At 42.6% G+C, this 18,306-nt stretch overlaps 2 protein-coding genes across 5 annotated transcripts in view; one reads left to right on the top strand and one right to left on the bottom strand.

The window, feature by feature from the left end:
* The window catches only part of NPAT (nuclear protein, coactivator of histone transcription), a 33,603-nt gene extending 24,906 nt beyond the window's left edge, over nucleotides 1-8,697 (top strand). The window contains exons 19-21 of one of the 3 annotated variants that reach the window (XR_013926325.1): nucleotides 3,965-4,022; nucleotides 4,609-5,850; nucleotides 6,943-8,697. The gene's annotated coding sequence lies outside the window, so the exon portion shown is untranslated. The remainder of the gene's footprint in view (nucleotides 1-3,964; nucleotides 4,023-4,608; nucleotides 5,851-6,942) is intronic. The other 2 variants (XR_013926324.1, XR_013926323.1) reach the window with 2 other exon arrangements.
* ACAT1 (acetyl-CoA acetyltransferase 1) lies at nucleotides 46-17,523 on the bottom strand. Of its 2 annotated transcripts, none has more exons than XM_080377201.1 (12): nucleotides 17,500-17,523; nucleotides 14,635-14,682; nucleotides 11,585-11,702; nucleotides 10,518-10,613; nucleotides 9,092-9,192; nucleotides 6,443-6,586; nucleotides 4,325-4,475; nucleotides 3,681-3,776; nucleotides 2,904-3,017; nucleotides 2,442-2,506; nucleotides 1,651-1,808; nucleotides 46-419 (listed from the first exon to the last, which is right to left on the bottom strand). In XM_080377201.1, exons 3-12 carry the CDS (start codon nucleotides 11,667-11,669, stop codon nucleotides 299-301), a joined length of 1,131 nt encoding a protein of 376 aa, XP_080233327.1. In that variant the 5' UTR covers nucleotides 11,670-11,702; nucleotides 14,635-14,682; nucleotides 17,500-17,523; the 3' UTR covers nucleotides 46-298. The 2 variants fall into 2 exon arrangements, with proteins under 2 accessions (XP_080233327.1, XP_080233326.1); XM_080377200.1 differs by lacking the exon at nucleotides 17,500-17,523 and adding an exon at nucleotides 16,740-16,848.
* Nucleotides 17,524-18,306: the final 783 nt, after the last annotated feature.

Raw genomic sequence — 18,306 nt, 5'->3', positions numbered from 1 at the left:
TTTTTCAGTGGCATTTGAAGAACCATGTATCAGAGACAGAGGAGCCGCAGTTAACAAACATTCTTTATTGTCATGTCTGAAGACATCATAATTTGACATTTATTTGTACTGTGTAAAAACTTGCTCTGAGTCAAAGTAATGAAAGCGCAGTTGCCTGTATCAATAATCAATGATATTTTAAGAAATTTCAGAATGGCAGTTAAGGAATTAATCCACTTATTGGTAAATAAGATGTAACCAGTACCACTCATGATTTTGATCAGAGCATTTGAGGTGCTCTTCCTGATGCTATTTGGGCCTACAACTTCTCTATCAATATTGCAGAAGCACCTCCTCCTCCATTGCAAATTCCTGCAAGACCATATTGTCCTTGTTTTAATGCATGGGCCATGTGAACAACAATTCTTGCTCCAGACATTCTAAATGAAAGGAAAAAAAATTAATTAGTTTAAAGAAAATTCTTAATTTGACCCGTGTAGGATGACTGGCAGAATACAGTACCGATTCACGGGAGGGGAAAAAGCCACCAACAAAAAGACCAAGCAAACCCTTTCATCTACATTTAGGTGCGATACAAGTGGTTTTTCTCTAGCTACAGTACTTAACGAAGAGAAAGATTCTTATACATAAACAAACAAAACATCCATGTTTGTATAAAGTTTCTTCTTGAAATCACCTCTAAGTCAGTCTGTGTATTGCAAAGTGTCTCTACATGTAGCAAAGCTCTTTCAAAGAAGGTAACTAATCTACCACAAAAACCAAACCAATACTAATAATTTCAAACAGGTTTTTATTTGTCTGCAACTTGATGTACTCCAGAATGTTACTTTGATCCAGCTAATGTGCAAAATCAGACATTTAAATTCTGTCATTAGGCTGTTGAAATAGGAAGCTGATACTGCAAAGGAGATGTCAGTATGTCTTGTGGGATTATGCCTCGATTAGAGCTTTTTGTGAGCCGTGAAGTACTTCTGCGTGTTCCTGATGTACAGTGTGGTTACTTCACATCTGTATTTACTTAAGAGGTTTCCTGATAGACCTGGACCATGCAGCATGATCACTCTTAGGGAGGATTAATGTGTTATACTTAAGTCACGAGTAAGTTACTGCTGCTGGGCAACACACAGGTGATCTGACTCCTCTAACCAGATGACAGAACTTCAAAAGACCCACCAACAGCCCCCAGACTATGCCTGTCTGTGGCATTCGGTGCTTGGAGACTTTTGGATTCACCACCAAAAATGTTTTGAATAGGTCTGGAATTTCACTTTGCTCACTTAAGAAGAATAAAAGTCCCTGTACCATATCCTTCGCTAATGTCTTAAGTTTACCTGTAAATTTTATTAGCTTAACTACTTGATTAATTGTTTATTCTGTCATGTTAATGGTGATTTGGTTTCAGTATTTCATAAATCCATACAGCTATGGTAACAAACAAGCTTTTCATAACTAACTGTACAGAGAAAAATGGGACTGTGCTCTTTTCAAGGTACCCTGAAATTTAACACCTAAGTCACTATGTACTTCAGAGCCAGTTTCTGTTACGCTTCCTCCTCCCATTAAATTTGAGAACAAAAGTAAATGTGTCAGCACTGTGTCTAGAAAACAATGCCCCTGTGCAGAACAAGAACCACTGCTTATTTTACCTACCCTATTGGATGTCCGAGAGAGACGGCACCTCCGTTAATATTTACTTTTTGTGGATCAATACCCAGCATTTTAATATTGGCCAGCACCACAACACTGAATGCTTCATTGATTTCCCACATTGCAATATCTTCTTTTTTCAGGCCTGTCTCACTTAGAATCTAGAAATAATAATGAAAAGAATTACTAATGAGAAAAAATGAAGAAGTGAATTATAGAAATAATTAGGTCTATTTTGAACTCAGTGATTCAGGCTGCCGGTAGCCTGATCAGGTTCACAACTCAGAACCTCTTTGTCAGATGGGAAAATGCAAATCTGAGGTACTGAAGCACAAACTTGAGTTTTCACAAAAGAAGAAATGGAGAGTACCCTATGCAAGAATATGTTTTCATCATACTAAGTCTGCTGCTACAGTAAGTACACTTAAACTGATACAGTGTTGCCTCATGCTATAGGCTTGTCTTCAGTTCCTTTTTGAACTAGTCTATACTTCTGTATGTATTTTGCCCTTTAGCCATACTAGCTGCAAAGCTTCAAATGTGTAAACAAGCCCAAAGTTCATGAAAGCAGCACAAAATATTCTCTTTCAAAACAGGCATGAGAAATTTATTACTCTGACAATCTGCATTCTAGCCTTGATCCTCTGAAAAACGTGTTCTTTGTATTTATGACGTAATTACAATTTTGATCCTAATTACAGGAAGATCCACTGAGGGATGAACCAACGATCCAGTGCTAGGGAAGTTTGTTGTTTTTCAAAAAAAACCAACGAAACATTCAGTTTTATTCCTACCTTGGGAACAGCATATGCAGGTGCAATTGGGAAGTCAATAGGATCAACAGCAGCATCTGCAAAAGCTGTAAAAATTACAAAAGCTGTTTAAAGACCTTTCTTTTATCATACATTATTTTTATTTATGCAAGCAGCAAACCTGGGCAAGACAGAAAAACTGAATACAACTATCCATGAAATAGATACATCTGAAGTTCAGTGCTTTAAGTGAAACAGAGAATACAATTTCCGATTTTTTATGTTATTCCATATAGAAAACTGTTCAGGATCAAAAGCCTGCTGCTGCAACACTTGAAATTTCAAGGACTGTACTGAGAAGATGCAGCCATATAATGCCTACAGGCTCACTTTTTCTGTCCCATGAACATCAGATAACAGGCCAGACAGGACTCCCAGTCTGAGAGCACACTATGGGAATACTTTCCAGGACTGCGCTTAAAGATAAGAAAAGAAAAATCTTACCCACTATCCTTGCCAATGGCTTGACTTTCAGTCTCTTGGCCGCCTCTGTAGTCATCAGCACCAAAGCAGCTGCTCCATCATTCAGAGTACTGGCGTTAGCAGCTGTAACTGTTCCTAGAAAAGGTAAAGCACAGTTAAATCAAAGGGAAAGTATGATGTAACTCATGTATATCCCATTAAGAGATTTTTTTTTTTTCCCCTTGGGCCCTTGAACATAAGGGCTCAACAATTAGTGAATCTGCTGCACTGAATAAACTAGAACTTAGTTGTTTCTTTAAATCAGTACAATCACCTGTATTCGTATCTTTATCCAAGTAGGAGGTTAGATCATGCCTTCCATGTCAGCTGCATTGCTAGCATTAACACAGAACTCCAGCTCAAAAAGGGCAGTGAATGAGGGGCAACTTCGATTTAGCCAGAAAGATTTATCTATTACAGATTCGGGGAAGTTACAAGCAACTACATAAAGGCCCTGCAGCTCCCACTGAAACACGAGCTTACAAACTGTGGAGGCCAAAGCAACAGCTAAACTGAAACCAAATCTGTTTCACTCTTTTTAAAGTACATGTCCAAAACAGAGGTTTTCACTGGTGTAGGTTCTTGGACCGTCTTTTAATGCAAGCCAGTTGATGCTGTTGTGAAGCATGTTTATCTTAGCAGACATTTAAAAGTTAATCAACTACTGTTGGGCATTCAAGCTCTTGTGAACAGTACTCTTCACTATAACAAAGTATTCTTGCACTTGGTAGAAAATTAAGCAGCAAATTTAATATTTACCATTTTCTTTTTGGAAAACAGCTTTCAGCTTTGGAACTTTACTAAAATCAACACGTTTGTATTCTTCATCTTCTTTCACTTCTGTATCTGGCTTTCCTGAAATTCAGATTTGGTTTAGTATTTTATAGAACAGCCCGTTCTTAAGACATTCTAACACAATACTTTGATCAAATGCTTTCTTATTTAAACAATTTGTTTTGGTAGTAGGAAAACATAAATGCATATCAAGAAATGTGTGTATGAAAACTGAAAAAAAGTCATTCCTTAATGCAATTTATTCACAGGAAATCCATTTATACTTCCTGGTGGCTGAATGAAAGGGACAAAGAATGTATCTTTAAGGTAATTAATAAGGAAATTAAAACACAGGTATCCTTAAGCCATATTAACTACATTCAATACCTAGTCTTCCACTTATGGAAAAAAGGAAGAAGATATTATATATAACATTGAAGAAAAATTAAAAACCAAAACTGGATCACCACTGACTTCACCAGAAGGTCTGCATAAGAGGAATTCTTAGCTAATCTAAAATCAGTGTTACTGAGAGCCACATGTTTAAACAACACAATTTGCACTGAACACAGACAATGTTACGGCTTTCAATGAGAAACAATTAATTTTATCACACATTTCCATAATACCTTTTTTTGAAATAGTAACAGGAACTATTTCATTTTTTAATATTCCTGAATCCCAGGCTGTTTTGCTCTTGGTGTAAGAGCCTATGGCATAAGTGTCTTGTTCCTCTCGTGAAATAGTGAACTTCTTCGCAGTATTCTCAGCACAGTTGCCCTTGAAGAAAACAAGGCACGTTAGGTTTGGTATTTCTGGAGATGCAAACTAGAAATGTAACTGAAAAACACTCAACCCGCAGATTTCCAGAATTAAATGTGACTAATATTTTGTGTCCGTTTCAAATTTACAGAGTCATGCTCAAACAGTATCTTTTGGGTTTGGAATATGATCTTCAGATTCAGCAGATGTTTTCTGAATTCAGATCATTAAAGCCACGGAGGAACTTTCCTTACAAGGCTTTTTTTTATGTTAAAAAACTGCATGCAGATGTAGTTTTAAAGTGCTTATGGCTGACATTTTCAGAGACTCAAGATCATTGTGCAGCCACAGAACAGTATGTTCATGTCATCTTACTAGTGTTTTCATTCCATTATTAGCTTGCCTGTTCCAAAAGTTACAAGAACTGGTCAACAGGGCTTGCTTAGCCTTCAGGATCCAATACTCTAAAAACTGTACAAATGGAAGTATGTATACCTTTTGTGTAGCGACTAGAATGAAATAAGTAGTATGAAACAAATCATTTATATAGAGGTCAATCATAATTATATAATCATGATTCATTACCAACACTGTCAATACCTGGTGACAAAAAAAAAAAATAAATACTCACGTAGTCAACCTGAGAGATTTGTTCTTAAACAGATTTTGTTCCACCTCTCATTTCTGTCAAAAGCTTAATGAATCAACACAAAACCCTTTAGTACTGTGTTCCTCCAGTTCTTCAAACAAGCAAGTTCACTTCTGTACAGTTAAAGAATTTAAAGCCTTCATAGCACCAGCAACTTACTCTATTGCCAAAACAGATAAGTAAGTTCCTAAAGCCATTGGATGGGCCTTCCTGTATATTTCAGCCTTCAGGGGCTGAAAAAAAATTAAAAAGCAGCAAAACACCCTGTTTGGAACATTTCATGTTGCTTACAGCTCATCCCTATGATGTTGATCATAAAATCTTAACTGCATAATCTTCCTGTATATTCTCACACAGACTGTTAAGGTTTTCCAGGCAACTTACAGCTGCTATAATGAAGACAAAAGGTTCTGAAATACTGTCCCAATCTATTAACACTGTGTATTATTATCAACTCCTAGAGTTTTTACCCACATACAGGAACTGGCTGTTCATTATTTACAGTCCTATAAAAATCCTCATAATCATAATCCATTTTAGCTGGAATGTGGAAGTGGTTTTCAACCAATAGCCTAAGCAGAGTGTGCTATACTGCAAAAAGAATAAATCACACACAGAAGCAGTGAAGTCTGTATCAAATATATGGATCGCAGTAGAACACTCATGACACGACTTCCTGGTACACCAGCAAGAACACTGATCAATCAATAATGCCCTACAATTGTGATGCCTACTGTGGCAAAGGTGAGAAATACTCATGGACTGAAACTAGTCATTCTCTTTTCAAACTGTTCTTCCCTGATGCTTGTTCTTCACTATCTTCTTATCAGTTGTTTTCCAAACCCATCCTATGTTTGCAGTTGTCTTGTCGAATTTAAGTTGCCATGCTGATGAGCAAGCGTATTAGCTGACTCAAACCTTCCAACAGGAGATAGGAAATATGTACATTGGGGGAGGGGAAAAACCGTGAGAGCTTGCTGAACCCTCAAAGACATCAAGTAACTCGATTGCTCTCTCCTACAGACACAGCAACAGCAATCTATCATTAGCAGAAATTTTACTTTTTTTTTTTTAAAGTCCCTGCTCTAGGCTATTCAGACTTCAGAGACAGAAACATTAAAACACAATTTGCTATTCTGTTTTGGTCTTCTGTCTTGCCCCTCCATTACAGTTACTACAGGAAGCCTAGAAATGGAAGACTACTTCCTCCTTTGTTAATGTCATTCCTTATTTCTAGGTTTGCTAGATGAAGCAGTTTCATAATAATTATAAGCAAGCTCTTCAAAGCTGCGTCAGGTCTATGGTTGATACTTTAGTGCTGTGCAGCAATATTTACCATATGGATATGGTTATAAGCATCTGTCAGCCCATCTTTTACTATCAGGTCTTCCAGCTTTACTCCTCCATAAGGCGTTGATCCTCTGCTCATTGTATACGGAACATTAGACATGCTCTCCATTCCACCAGCAACCATTACATCCTGCTCAAAGGAAACAAGTTAAAATTATTAATCATGCAGTGTGTTCTCTATGACTTCTTGTAGGAACAAATATAAGTAAAAACTTAAGCACAGGTGCTTTATATTTCTGAGACAAACGGGAAAAAAAAATTATCTCTATGCACTTAAAACGCCAACAGCCCAAACAGCAGCTGAAGATAGTTAATCCACCCTGGCAAAACAACTGGACTTTTGTCTTATATGCAGTTTTAGGAAGCAGCAAGAGCTATGTCAGCCTCTTGCACTTTTACTTCAAAAGCTTCCAAGATAAAATTACAAACTTTACTTTAAACAGTTTCTTTTCCTGTAATCATCTCATTTTTGTTCTTCATTCACAGATCCATATCCCTATGGAACAAGCAACAGTCAGAGCCTATGAGACAAGTAAGAAGAGACACGGGTTTACAAGTACCTGCAGTTTCACACAATATTGTTGCATCTCGCTATGTAAAGAGAGATGACTTATGCTATGGTCTTATCATCTGAAAAGGCCAGAAAAAAAAGAAAAAAAGATATGCTAATCATTACTGAACTTGAATTAAGCTGAATCATTATGGGTACTTATAAATGAGTATACTTTTCAAGCTGAGACAAAACAAGCAGAAAACCTACAAACAGCGAAGCTATCAGGACTGTAAGTATACCTGGTGTTCATCAGGCTATATCCCCAAAACCCCTAGGATCTTGGGATGTGGTGAAGAATAGACACAGTTGTGCTTAATGGCATACTTGAAATGCGGATAAATGTAAGAAAAACATACGCACAGCAGAGTGAGTCTTTGAGAGTTCAATAGTGCTGTTAATATAAATTCAGGAAGATTTTACATCAAAACAGCAGTAAGAAAAAGATTTTTTGGTTTCTTTAAATTAAGACTCAGAGATATAAAGGTTTGGTTCAGAATAGATTATAAACTAGATCCAGGAACTATGAAATGAAGAGATAAAGAAAAAAAAAAAAAGACAGCTGAAGGCAAACGAGAAAGGAAGCTAAATCAAAAAGGCAGCTGAGATATGGAAGCAGCAATAGATCAGAGGAACAAGAGTCCCTAGGATTTCAATTCCATAAAACGAAAGATTTGGGAGATAGAGTTACTGCAATTGTTTATACGACAATGTACACTGACTCAAGCCACTGGGAACCATCACTGACTTTCATACCACAGATAGCTCACAGTCCACAGCCAGGACAAACAAATAGCAACACACACCCCCGACCCCCATAATTTATAGCTCTAAGAGAATAATAACTGGCCAAGTCTCTGCTTTTGCTCAGACTGGCTACATAGCATGTACAGTTAGCTTAGCTGAAAACTCCATTTCTCTTCAGAGCTCGTGGTCTGCACCTGTCAAACCAAACAAATGCACAACCACTCTCAAGAAGTCATTGGATGTGAATTACTAAACCCAAATGTAGCTGTTCATACAGACATGCTGGGCCTCATTCAAAGTCCAGTGACAAGACTTCCACCTGCTTCATTAGGCACTGGGAAAAGTGCCGTTCTCTGCAGAGCAAGGCCAAAGCAGTAAGTAGTTGCTTAACTCAGCTGTACTGTTATTTTCACAGAAAAAAACAACAAAGCTTAAATATTGTACTTTTGTTCTAAACAAAACAAAAAAAAAAGAACAGTAAGTACATTTCTCTTATGAACCACTTTGGAAACCAAAACTCTATATTCAGCTGACAATGCTTTCTCTTCAGAGATAGGTAGATGTTGCAAAATGCTGTGAGTATGCAATTAAAAACAAAACTGAAGTGTCTGTCTTCATATTCACACTTCTCCCACATTCTTTGCTACACAGCATTTAATGGCTTGCTGAAGATGATGTATTCTCCCATTAAGTGACACTGTTGCTCCCCATCATATAGAGAATCTTAGAACACAGTTGACAGAGATGAGCAATCCCTTCCATCAAGCTCTTCAATGAAAACACTTACACAGCAACAATAGATTCCGCTTCTTCTAAAACAATAAAAAAGCCTGAAACATCTTTAATGTACTTGGAAACAACATGGCTTTAATATGTATATTTAATTTATGTAACTGTTAAAAAGTGCCTGAAAGTCAAGATTAAATGTTTTGGCAAAAACTTAAGTCTATAAAAATTTCTTCAATTTTTCAAACCAGAAAGCTTGAGGGTTCCCTTAATTATTTTTTGGGGGTTGAGGTGGGATGTGGGCTAGGGGAAGAACAGCAGGGAGAAGATGTAAATACCTCCCCCCCCCCCCAAATCCACCTCATTTGCTCAACTACAACAATACATTTGACAATTTCCTAATAGTAATACTGACTCTTTCTTTTTTCTGTTTTAAGCCAAAACAGGTTAAATGACTATAAAATTAAGGTTGCATAAGCAAAACAAAACCTTGCTAGTTGGGTTTATTAGCCTAAGCCAAAACACAGTCCCGAATTATGTGCAGTCATTAGTAGGACAGGTTCTACATTAGTTGTGTGGTTTTTCCTTAGCACAGCACCGAAATTCACATACCTGACTCCCACACATCAGGCTTTGTGCTGCCATCATGATCGATTTCATTCCTGAAGCACAGACTTTATTGACAGTTGTGGTAGGAGTGCAGATTGGTAGACCTGAGTCAAAGAAATTACACAAACAACTGCATTATTTAAAGGGTAGGCTAATACTTCATTGGTGTTTCAGCAATATTTCATATGGGACCAATTTTTATCTAAGCCCAGGGTGTCCAGCTTGCCAGGACTTTAGTCTGCCAGGGCAATTTATCTACCCCCACTTCTAGTTACAATCCTTGGAGACTCTTGTTTCTCCCCTTCCAACAACAGACTCACGATAAAGGAGCAAGCAAGTGAAGAATCAGAGACAGAAGATCAAGGAAGTGACTCCAGAAATATTCCTTCTCCTGAAACCCCAATCCCTGCCTCTAAGAAGCATTCAAGACTGAAAAGGCATAAGCAAGCTGCAGAACTTGGCAACTGGCAAAAAGACAGACTCCAGAAATATAGGGACTCTAAACACACACAGTGCTGAACGAGACCAGAAGTGCTGGGTGTCCGCATCATTCACATTGGTATCACTGAGTTACTATTGTTACCCAGTGCTCATTGCAACAGCTTTGGGCTCTGCTGTGTGCAGCTTGGCTCAAGACTGTTGCACCACTGCCTCTACCCTAGGCTTGCTCTCTAGCATTACAAGACTGCTACCAGCACATCACCTCCATATCAGCAGTGAGATGGGGAAGCTAGCCAGGGGAAAGAAAAAAAGCTGTATTCATCCCTTTGCCTCACATGGAAACATCTTTCAAAAAAAGTACAGGTCCAGAGCCAAGAAAGCACCCAGTTCTCCCCTGACCCACAGACTTTCCTAGAGTCATGCTAAGGTATGGCAGCCCATCCCCACAGCAAAAGGGAAAAGAAAATAATTCCTGCACCCCAATAACGTCTGTGCTGCAGTTAACATTATAGAGTGAATCCTTCCAGCGACAGCTCCAGACTCGATGGGAAGATTAGTGTAATGGCATACTCTTATCTGCAGTTCAAGGAAATGCACTGACCCTTTATCTAGTAAGGCTTAAGAGTAATGATACAGGGAAGAAAAAAAACAGTCTTGTTTCATGAAAGATTCAAAGAACAGCATCCACCGTTAGTGTGAAGTGCTCTGGGAGCAGCAGTCTGGTCTCCGATATTATCTTCTCCAGCTTCTGCAAACACCATAGGCAGTAACATCATTGTGCATATGAAAATTGATTCCTGAGGATGCACTATTAGGCCCACAACACAAGTACAACATATACCTTTCACCCACCATGGAGAAAAAAGCAGACACAGACTGTCTTGACAAAAGGTTGCGTGCCACTCTGCTTCAACCCATAGCTCAGCAACCTAGACTGTTCCACATAGAGAGAGAAAACCTTCAACCCCAGTATCAACAGGTTCAATACCTGCACCCAAGACCGCTTGTCTTGCTGGAGCTTGTCCTTGTCCAGCCTGCAAGACATTACCCATATACACTTCTTTCACTTCTGCTGCAGGGATACCTATAAAATAAAATTGATTCAGGATTTTTTGAATGGAAGATGTAACTCCCTTTTACCAACCCTCCCACTGAAGTTTTCTATCCAAAACTGATGAAAGGTGCCATGCCCAACCCATGTGCTAACAGCACACAGACCCCTCTCCCTGTTGGGTGCATCCCAGATTTCTACCCTCATATTCATGGAACATAGTGAACGGGTGACCCCCACGGAAAAGAAGTCCCTTGTTACTCTGCAGAACAAGCTACAGTTAGCTAACCAAAGCAAATACTTCCAAGACTCACTGGTCACCATCACATGGAAGCTCAACTTCCATGGATGGTTCAATGCATAAAACTTTCTACCGGCCACAACTATGTCTGAAGAAAGGTTTGTTTGTTTGCTTAACAGGGCTGAGCCAAGGGCACAGCTAGCTGCCACCAGACAGAACAGGCCTGCCCTCCCATTGGATCTCTTGCAACAGCCCTCGTGTTCATGTTCTTGTCATATGCTGTTTCATGAAGCCAAATTCGTAGAAAATTAACCCTCCTCTGCCCCAAAAAGTCTTTTTTGCTAATTTGGATCCATCAATAGGCTCACAAGGGTGTCCTACAAACCTAAGTGCCCATGCCAAAAATGGGCAGGGAAAGGAAGTGCCACTAGTTTCAGCAACAAGTAGCCTTTGCATCAACTTAAATGTGTCATAAAAGCCCACACCAAAAATACAATTAGCATGTTCAATCAGATTTGGGTTAGCACCGACACCCCTAAGTAATATTCTGCTCCTAGAAGCAGCACTTAATTCAAATTGAAACAAAGCCCAACAGCCAACTTTACTTAAATACCATCTGTGGATAAAGACTTAAGAGTGCCACAGGAGAAAAACACCCAGGACCTTCTGTTTACCAAGCAATTTAAAAGACACAGACTGACACTGTTCTGAGCCACTTAAGGTTTTCTTTTCTTTGTCACAGAAAAAAAATATTTACATATACCTGCTCTGTCAATTGCTCCCTTAATTGCAACGGAACCAAGTTTAGTGGCTGGCAGTGACGAAAGAGATCCTTGGAAAGATCCCATCGGTGTCCTTACAGCACTTGCTATCACCACCTCCTAAGAAGAGAAGCATGGAGTAAAAGTCACAGTCTCTATTACATATACCAGTATTTTTTAAAATTTATTCACTTTTACTCTTTGATGTCACAGCTTGCCTTTTAACCTGCAAGTGTTTTAGAGCACTAAAATAATCTTTATTTATGCATGCAGCATGGGGAATAAGCATAAGGAAAACAGTGTGCAGCTGCAGGACTACAACCTTGGGATCACAGGCCCATGGTGGGGTGATTCCCATGGCTAGAGTGCTATGTGACAGAACAGCTGGAGCGCACTGAGCTCAGCCTTGGGGTGGATGATGCTTCCAAAAGACTCAAAGATCCTGGTGCAAAAGGAGGGTCAAAGAACTCTGGGGAATGTTCAAGGATTACCCCTCCAAGCAGAAGAGTAGTCCATTTCAACAAGCAGTAAGTCAGGTAAAAATGCCAGGAGGTCTGCACGGATGACCAAAACTCATACACAAAAAGAAAGCATACAGAAGTTGGAAGGAGGGACAGGGAACCTGGCAGACACCACCTGAACATGTAGAGACAAGGTTACAAAAGCCAAAGGCCAGCTGGAATTGTATCTGGCAAGGCATGTCAAAAGCAACAAGAAGGGCTTCCATAAGCACCCAGGAAACAAAAGAAAGTCCAGGTAAAATACGGGCCTGCTGCTGAATGGGGCAGTGGGACCTGGTGACACAGTACATGGAAAAGGCTGAGGTACTGAACACCTTCTTTGTCTCAGTCTTACTTAGTAAGACCAGCTTTCAGGAATCCCGGGCCCCCGAGACCATGGGGAAGGCTGAAGCAAGGAAGATGTACCCTTGGTGGAAGATCAAGTCAGGGAATATTTATGCTAACTGGACATACATGAATACATGCATGCTGCTCAGATGCACCCACAAGTGCTGAGGGAGCTGGTTGATGTCTTTGTGAAGTCACTCTCAATAATCCTGGCACGGTCACAATTGTAAGAGGTGCCAGAGATGTAGAGAAAAGCAAGTATCACTCCCATCTTAAAGAAGGAGGACCAAGGGAACTACAGGCTGGTCAGCCCCACCTCAATCCCTGGGAAGGTGATAAAACAACTAATTCTGGAAACCACTTCCAGGAGCATGAAGAAAATAATCAGGAGTCATCAGCATGGATTCACCAAGGGTAAGTCAGGCTCAAACAACCCAATAACCTTCTACAGCAAAAGGACTGACTTGGTAAACGAAGGGAGAACAGCGGACATTGTCAGTCTAGACCACAGTAAGGCTTTCATCAGTGTCAACCACAAGATCCTTATACAGGAGCCAATGAAGTACAGTCTGGATAAGCAGACAGTAAGGTGGACTGGAAACTGGGTGAACGGCCAGGCCCAGACAGTGGTGATCAGTGGTACAAAGTCTGGTTGGAGGCCAGTAACAAGCAGTGTTCTCCATGGACCAAAACTGGATCCAGTCCTGTTTAAGATCTTCATTAATGATCGGGATGAGGCAGGTAGGTTGTACCCTCGGCAGGTTTGCTGGTGACACCAAACTGAGAGGAGTGGCTGATACACCAGAGGGTCATGCTGCTATCCAGAGACCTCAACAGGCTAGACAAACAGGGGGACAGGAACCTCATGAGTTTATCAAGGAGCAGTGCAAAGTCCTGCACCTGGGGAGGAACAATTCCAGGCACTAGGACATGCAGGTGGAAGGCTGATGGATACCCTAGGCTGCATTATTAGTATTTCCAGCTGGTCAAGGAATAATTACTTCCCCTCTGCTCAGCACTGGTGAGACCACACCTGGAGTGCTGTGTCCAGTTCTGGGCTCCCCAGTGCAAGAGACATGGACATACTGGAGAGAATCCAATGAAGGGGCCATGAAGATTATGAAAGGACTGGAACATCTGACATGAGAAAAAGTCAGAACTGTGACTGTTTAGCCTGGAAAAGGGAAGGCTCAGGGATACCTCATTTATGTGTATCAGTACCTAAAGGGAAGGCACAAAGGGGACAGGGCCAGAGTCTTTTCAGTGGCACCCAGTAACAGGATCAGAGGCAACAGGCACAAACTTGATACACAGGTTTCCTCTTAACATCAGGAAAGACTTTTTCACTGCGAGTGTGACTGAACACTGGAATAGGTTGCCCAGAGAGGTTGTGAAGACTCCATCCTTGGAGATATTCAAAAGGCCAGATCTCAGTGTAACATGTAAGCCGTAGTTTAAGACATGGTAAGATATTCAGCTTTATACCTAGCAGCCCCTCAAAGCATATTTACTCTTATTTTGCCTCTTAGCTTTAGTGCTACATCAACATGACTACCTGTTAACTCTGTGAGTAGCATGAGGACCTGACACCAGAGATGCACATTTCAGGTCTCTGGCCACCCTGGACATCTATAAAGAAGTGATGAACACCTCCAACTACGCTGGTTTCCGTGGAAGTTAGACACAAAGCTTTACAGGGTCTCACCATGAGTTCTTTATTTAGAGAGACAGGCAAAAAAGTAAAACACTACAAAAAATTAAACAAAAAGACGACAAATACTTAAAACTAAGGAGGTCTGTTTCTGTAAACCCTGCATCACCACGATTGAATTCAGTGAGAGTAACATAGTTGTCCTCCTCTTTTACATAGTAACAGCAAGTTGCAGGATAACATACAACCAACCTCAAGGGATTATTTGGCATCAGCTATATTTGGTAGATAGTTGCATTAAGCTTAAGTGAGCTGAATTACTTCTAACCCATTTTGTCCCACATTACCTAAGAATTAGCAAACCAAAATAAAGACAGAACTCTGACTTTGATTCCAGATTTTGCAGTGAAGTGTGACTTGGACACAATGCCCAAATCTTCAATGCAGATTTTCTGTGATCTTAGTCTTCAATGCAGATTTTAAAAACCTTCAGTAATTAAGAAACAAATTTAAAACAATTACTTACTGCAGTCAGATAGTGCTTTATACTTACATTTAAAGTACGCTGTGATGCATAGCCACGGCTTGTGTACTTCAAAGCCTGAAAATAAGGAAGCTCTCAGAATTTCATATCAAGAAAGCTAATGCCATGAAAATGGTACATTACTGAAACATCATAGATGTCATTACTTTAAAAATTAATGTTTTTTCTAGTGTTTCTTAGGTATTAAGTTAAAAATTATAACATGCCTTTTAAAAAAAAAGTGTAGTCTATACACAGTCTCAGCATAACACCTGTGATATTTTCTGAAAAAATACACAGATACTCCTTTAAAAACAAACACCAATTCATTTTGGCCAAGAACATTACGTAAATACATAAAACATGTCTAAACCAGGGAGGGAGTGGTGCTATCTTGAAGAATTTTATTAGTCCCTCTGTCTGCTTCTCTGGACTTCGGTTCATTCATTCCTATCAATAACTTCACTGCTTTTTAAACAGTGCGAAGTTTGCACCTACAGCTTCATTTCATGAACAAAAATGAAGATAATAAATTCAGAATGCTACAACAAAAGATAACAAAACAAAACCAAGAAAAAGGATATGTCCTGAGCAGGCTAATTCACCAGCTAGTAGCTTCATCTAGTTATGTGGTGTAAAGATACAAAAAGGCATCTGTAGATGTTGTTTCATATATGAAGAGAATGATCTTTCAATTAGTATTTTAAGCCACTTTCTTAGCTGTTACCTTAGACAACATTTCAGCACACTGAAGACTTCTGGTCATTACTGAATTGCAGCTCAATAAATACCAGTTAAAAATAACTACTTAAGGACACCACAAAAATACCATCAGTTTTATAAATCAAAGAATGCCTTCTGCTCTTGTGACCACAATATGAAAGTTTAGTGTTTCTTTCATTTGACAACCTTCAACTAACAGAAGAGAGATTTATTTTTTTTTCTCCTACTGTTTCCCAATTTGGGTTGGTTTTGGGTTTTTTTCTTCAGCTCGGGTTATAATAGCCAGCAGAAAGTTTTAAATTAAAATTCTCCCTGAAAATTAACAATGCTTCTGCAGGGCTTTCAAGAATTAGTGTCAAAAAAAACCCACCAAAGTAACACACCCTTACAGGACACCACCTGAACTTCACCTCTGTAGTAAACTTGACAAAGCAGACTTCTAAGCATTAACCGGCAACTGCGAGTAGTGTTCATGCTCTGTGTCAAGTACAGACTTTTTCTAAAAAAACAAAACACTTCTACAGCTGGTAAAACGCAACCTTCAGTTTTGCACATGGCAATACACATGCAGTGCATCGCAGTTGCTTTATCTGCCCTTTTCTTCCCAGAGCAGCGCACCACCCCAGCGACAGGGTCCCCAGCACTCCAGACATGCCAGGCACCCCAATACAGTCAGCGGTACCCCAATACAACCACGCACAGGGGCTTTTGGGGCAGGAGCACTCGGTGCCTCACCTCCAGCTGCCCTTCTGAGGAACCTACCTCAAGCGGATCAAAGCACTATATTTGCCTACCCGATTCTGCTCCTGACCCTGGCTAGAGAAAGCCCTTCACAGATGCTACACATGCTTATCGCTGAGGCAGCTAACAGACGGCTACAGGGGCTCTGTCGGGCAACGCGTTACGGAGGAAGGAGCTGAAGAGCCGGGCGAGGCCCCGTGCCAACCCGCCGCACGCCTGGCCGGCCATGAGGCAGCGGAAAAAGCCGCTCGCAAAATCGTGGCTGAAGGGCTGCCGCGGCGCGGGGGGCTGCCCGTCACCCACCGGGTGGCTCCGGGACGGCGCGGCCCGCTCAGTCCGCAGGCCGCGACAGAGATCGGGGCCCGCCCCCCTCAGCTCCCTCCCGGGCCGGGGCCCTCTCCCCCCCCCCCCCTCAGCTCCCTCCCGGGCCGGGGCCCGCTTTCCGCCCCCCCCCCAGCTCCCTCCCGGGCCGGGGCCCGCTCCCCCCGCCCCCTCAGCTCCCTCCCGGGCCGGGGCCCGCTCCCTCCCGCCGCGCCGCAGAGGCGAGGCGAGGGGGGCGCAGCTTCCCCGCCGCAGAGGTGGGCGCGACCTTGGCCAAGACTTTCCGGGCCCCGCGGCGGCTGCGCAGGGAGGGAGAGGGGAAGGGCCGGGGCCCGCGCTACCCGCCTCACCAGCGGCAGCTCCGCGGCCGGGCGCCGCCAGCCCAGTATCACCGCCGCCGCCATGCTCCCGCCGGCCGCCCCCCGTCACCTTCACAGCCGCCCTCACCTCGGCCTATAGACAACGACGCCCCGCCCCCTCCCAGTTTCCATTGGTCCTGGTGCTGAGGGCGGTACCAAACGCCTCTCTGCCATTGGTCGGGCTGGAAGGCGGGACGCGGGTGTCGGCAGGGCCGGTGCCCGCCCGGCGCTTGCGATTGGGCGGCGGGGGCCTCTGGGGCAGCCTGGGCGGGCTGGGACCCCGGCACCGCGGTGGGGGGTGCCCGCCCGGCGCCTGGCAGCTCCGGCCGCCGCGGGACCCTCACCCTCTCTGGAGACCCGTTCTGCGGTGATGGGCGCGTTTCGCTCGTCTCCCGTGCTGCCGCTTGGGGCCCAGGCGCGGCGGGGCGGGGTCGCGGCAGCTCTCCCTGAGGAGGGGGAAGGGGGCTGCGAAGGGACAGCCCCGGGGGTGGGGCGGGCAGCCTTGGTTTCCGTGCTGAGAAGAAAATTAACTAGTGAAGAACGTAGTGAGGACGGCGTGGGAGATCCTTGAGGTCGCAGGGTTGGCTTCTCTCCACAGGGAAGGGAAAACAGCCCCGAGGCTGCGTTCCGCCGATCCTGAGCGCAGCCCTTCGCCCCACCCGCTCCTCAGTGTTGAGCTGAAATGGGCCACAGAAACTTACCCCCAGTGGGGCCCGTATCAGAAACACACCTGCGCGGGTCGTATACACACCTGTGGGCATGCAGGTGCTGGAGTATTTCATTTTACACCTGGTGTGCTCTTGACATTTCACAACCCGTGTTACACAGTAGGGGTGTTTGCTGCAGCGCTGCGTGCAAGGGGCATGCACCTCTCCTAACTCGCACACCTCTCTCAGCCCACAGCGCACATTTATAAAGCTCCGTTGGTTTGTTCCGCCCAGTCTGCGCCTCCTGACGGGTTACTGGTTAGTTTCTTTCTCACTTCGGTTTAAAGGTACAGCTCCCCGAGCGGGGTTCTGCTTCCCTTGGGGGGGGGGGGGAGGGGGGGGCGGCGTTTGAGTAGGAGGTCGCGATCTCCCACTACCACGATTACCTTTACACCTGCTTTTGCTCAAATTTCTAGGATCCATGAGTCTTACCTCTTCCAACAGTTTATTTCTTTTCACAGTTAGCACGTCTTTGTCAGAAGGCTCCTCATCTGCATTCCTGTTGAGCTCGTTTGCATCAGTGCTAACAGCCCCCTGCTTGGACAATGGTGCTCCTGCTTGCGTATTGATGGTTCCGATTATCTACGTCATTCAAGCCTGCGGCAGAGTTTTAGGTTTCTTGCTATATTACCTTCTGTATCAAGTCCCCCCTTTTCCTTCTCCTTTGCAAATTCTTTTGTTACACGATGTCGTTTCCTGTAAGGGGTAGTGGTTTGGCAAAATATTTGCCATTTTTGATGTTTTGCCGTAAGCTATGTTTCTTCCATTTCTCATAGGTATTCCCAGTCTATTTACACATCCAAATAAACTATTGCAACATACACCAAACCAATTATGCTAATAATCATGAT

This window comes from Falco punctatus (genome assembly GCF_963210335.1).
Source record: "Falco punctatus genome assembly, chromosome: 2".
Lineage (NCBI taxonomy): Eukaryota > Metazoa > Chordata > Aves > Falconiformes > Falconidae > Falco > Falco punctatus.
Note: the sequence above shows the minus strand (reverse complement) of the source record. Positions and strands in the feature narration are given on the sequence as shown.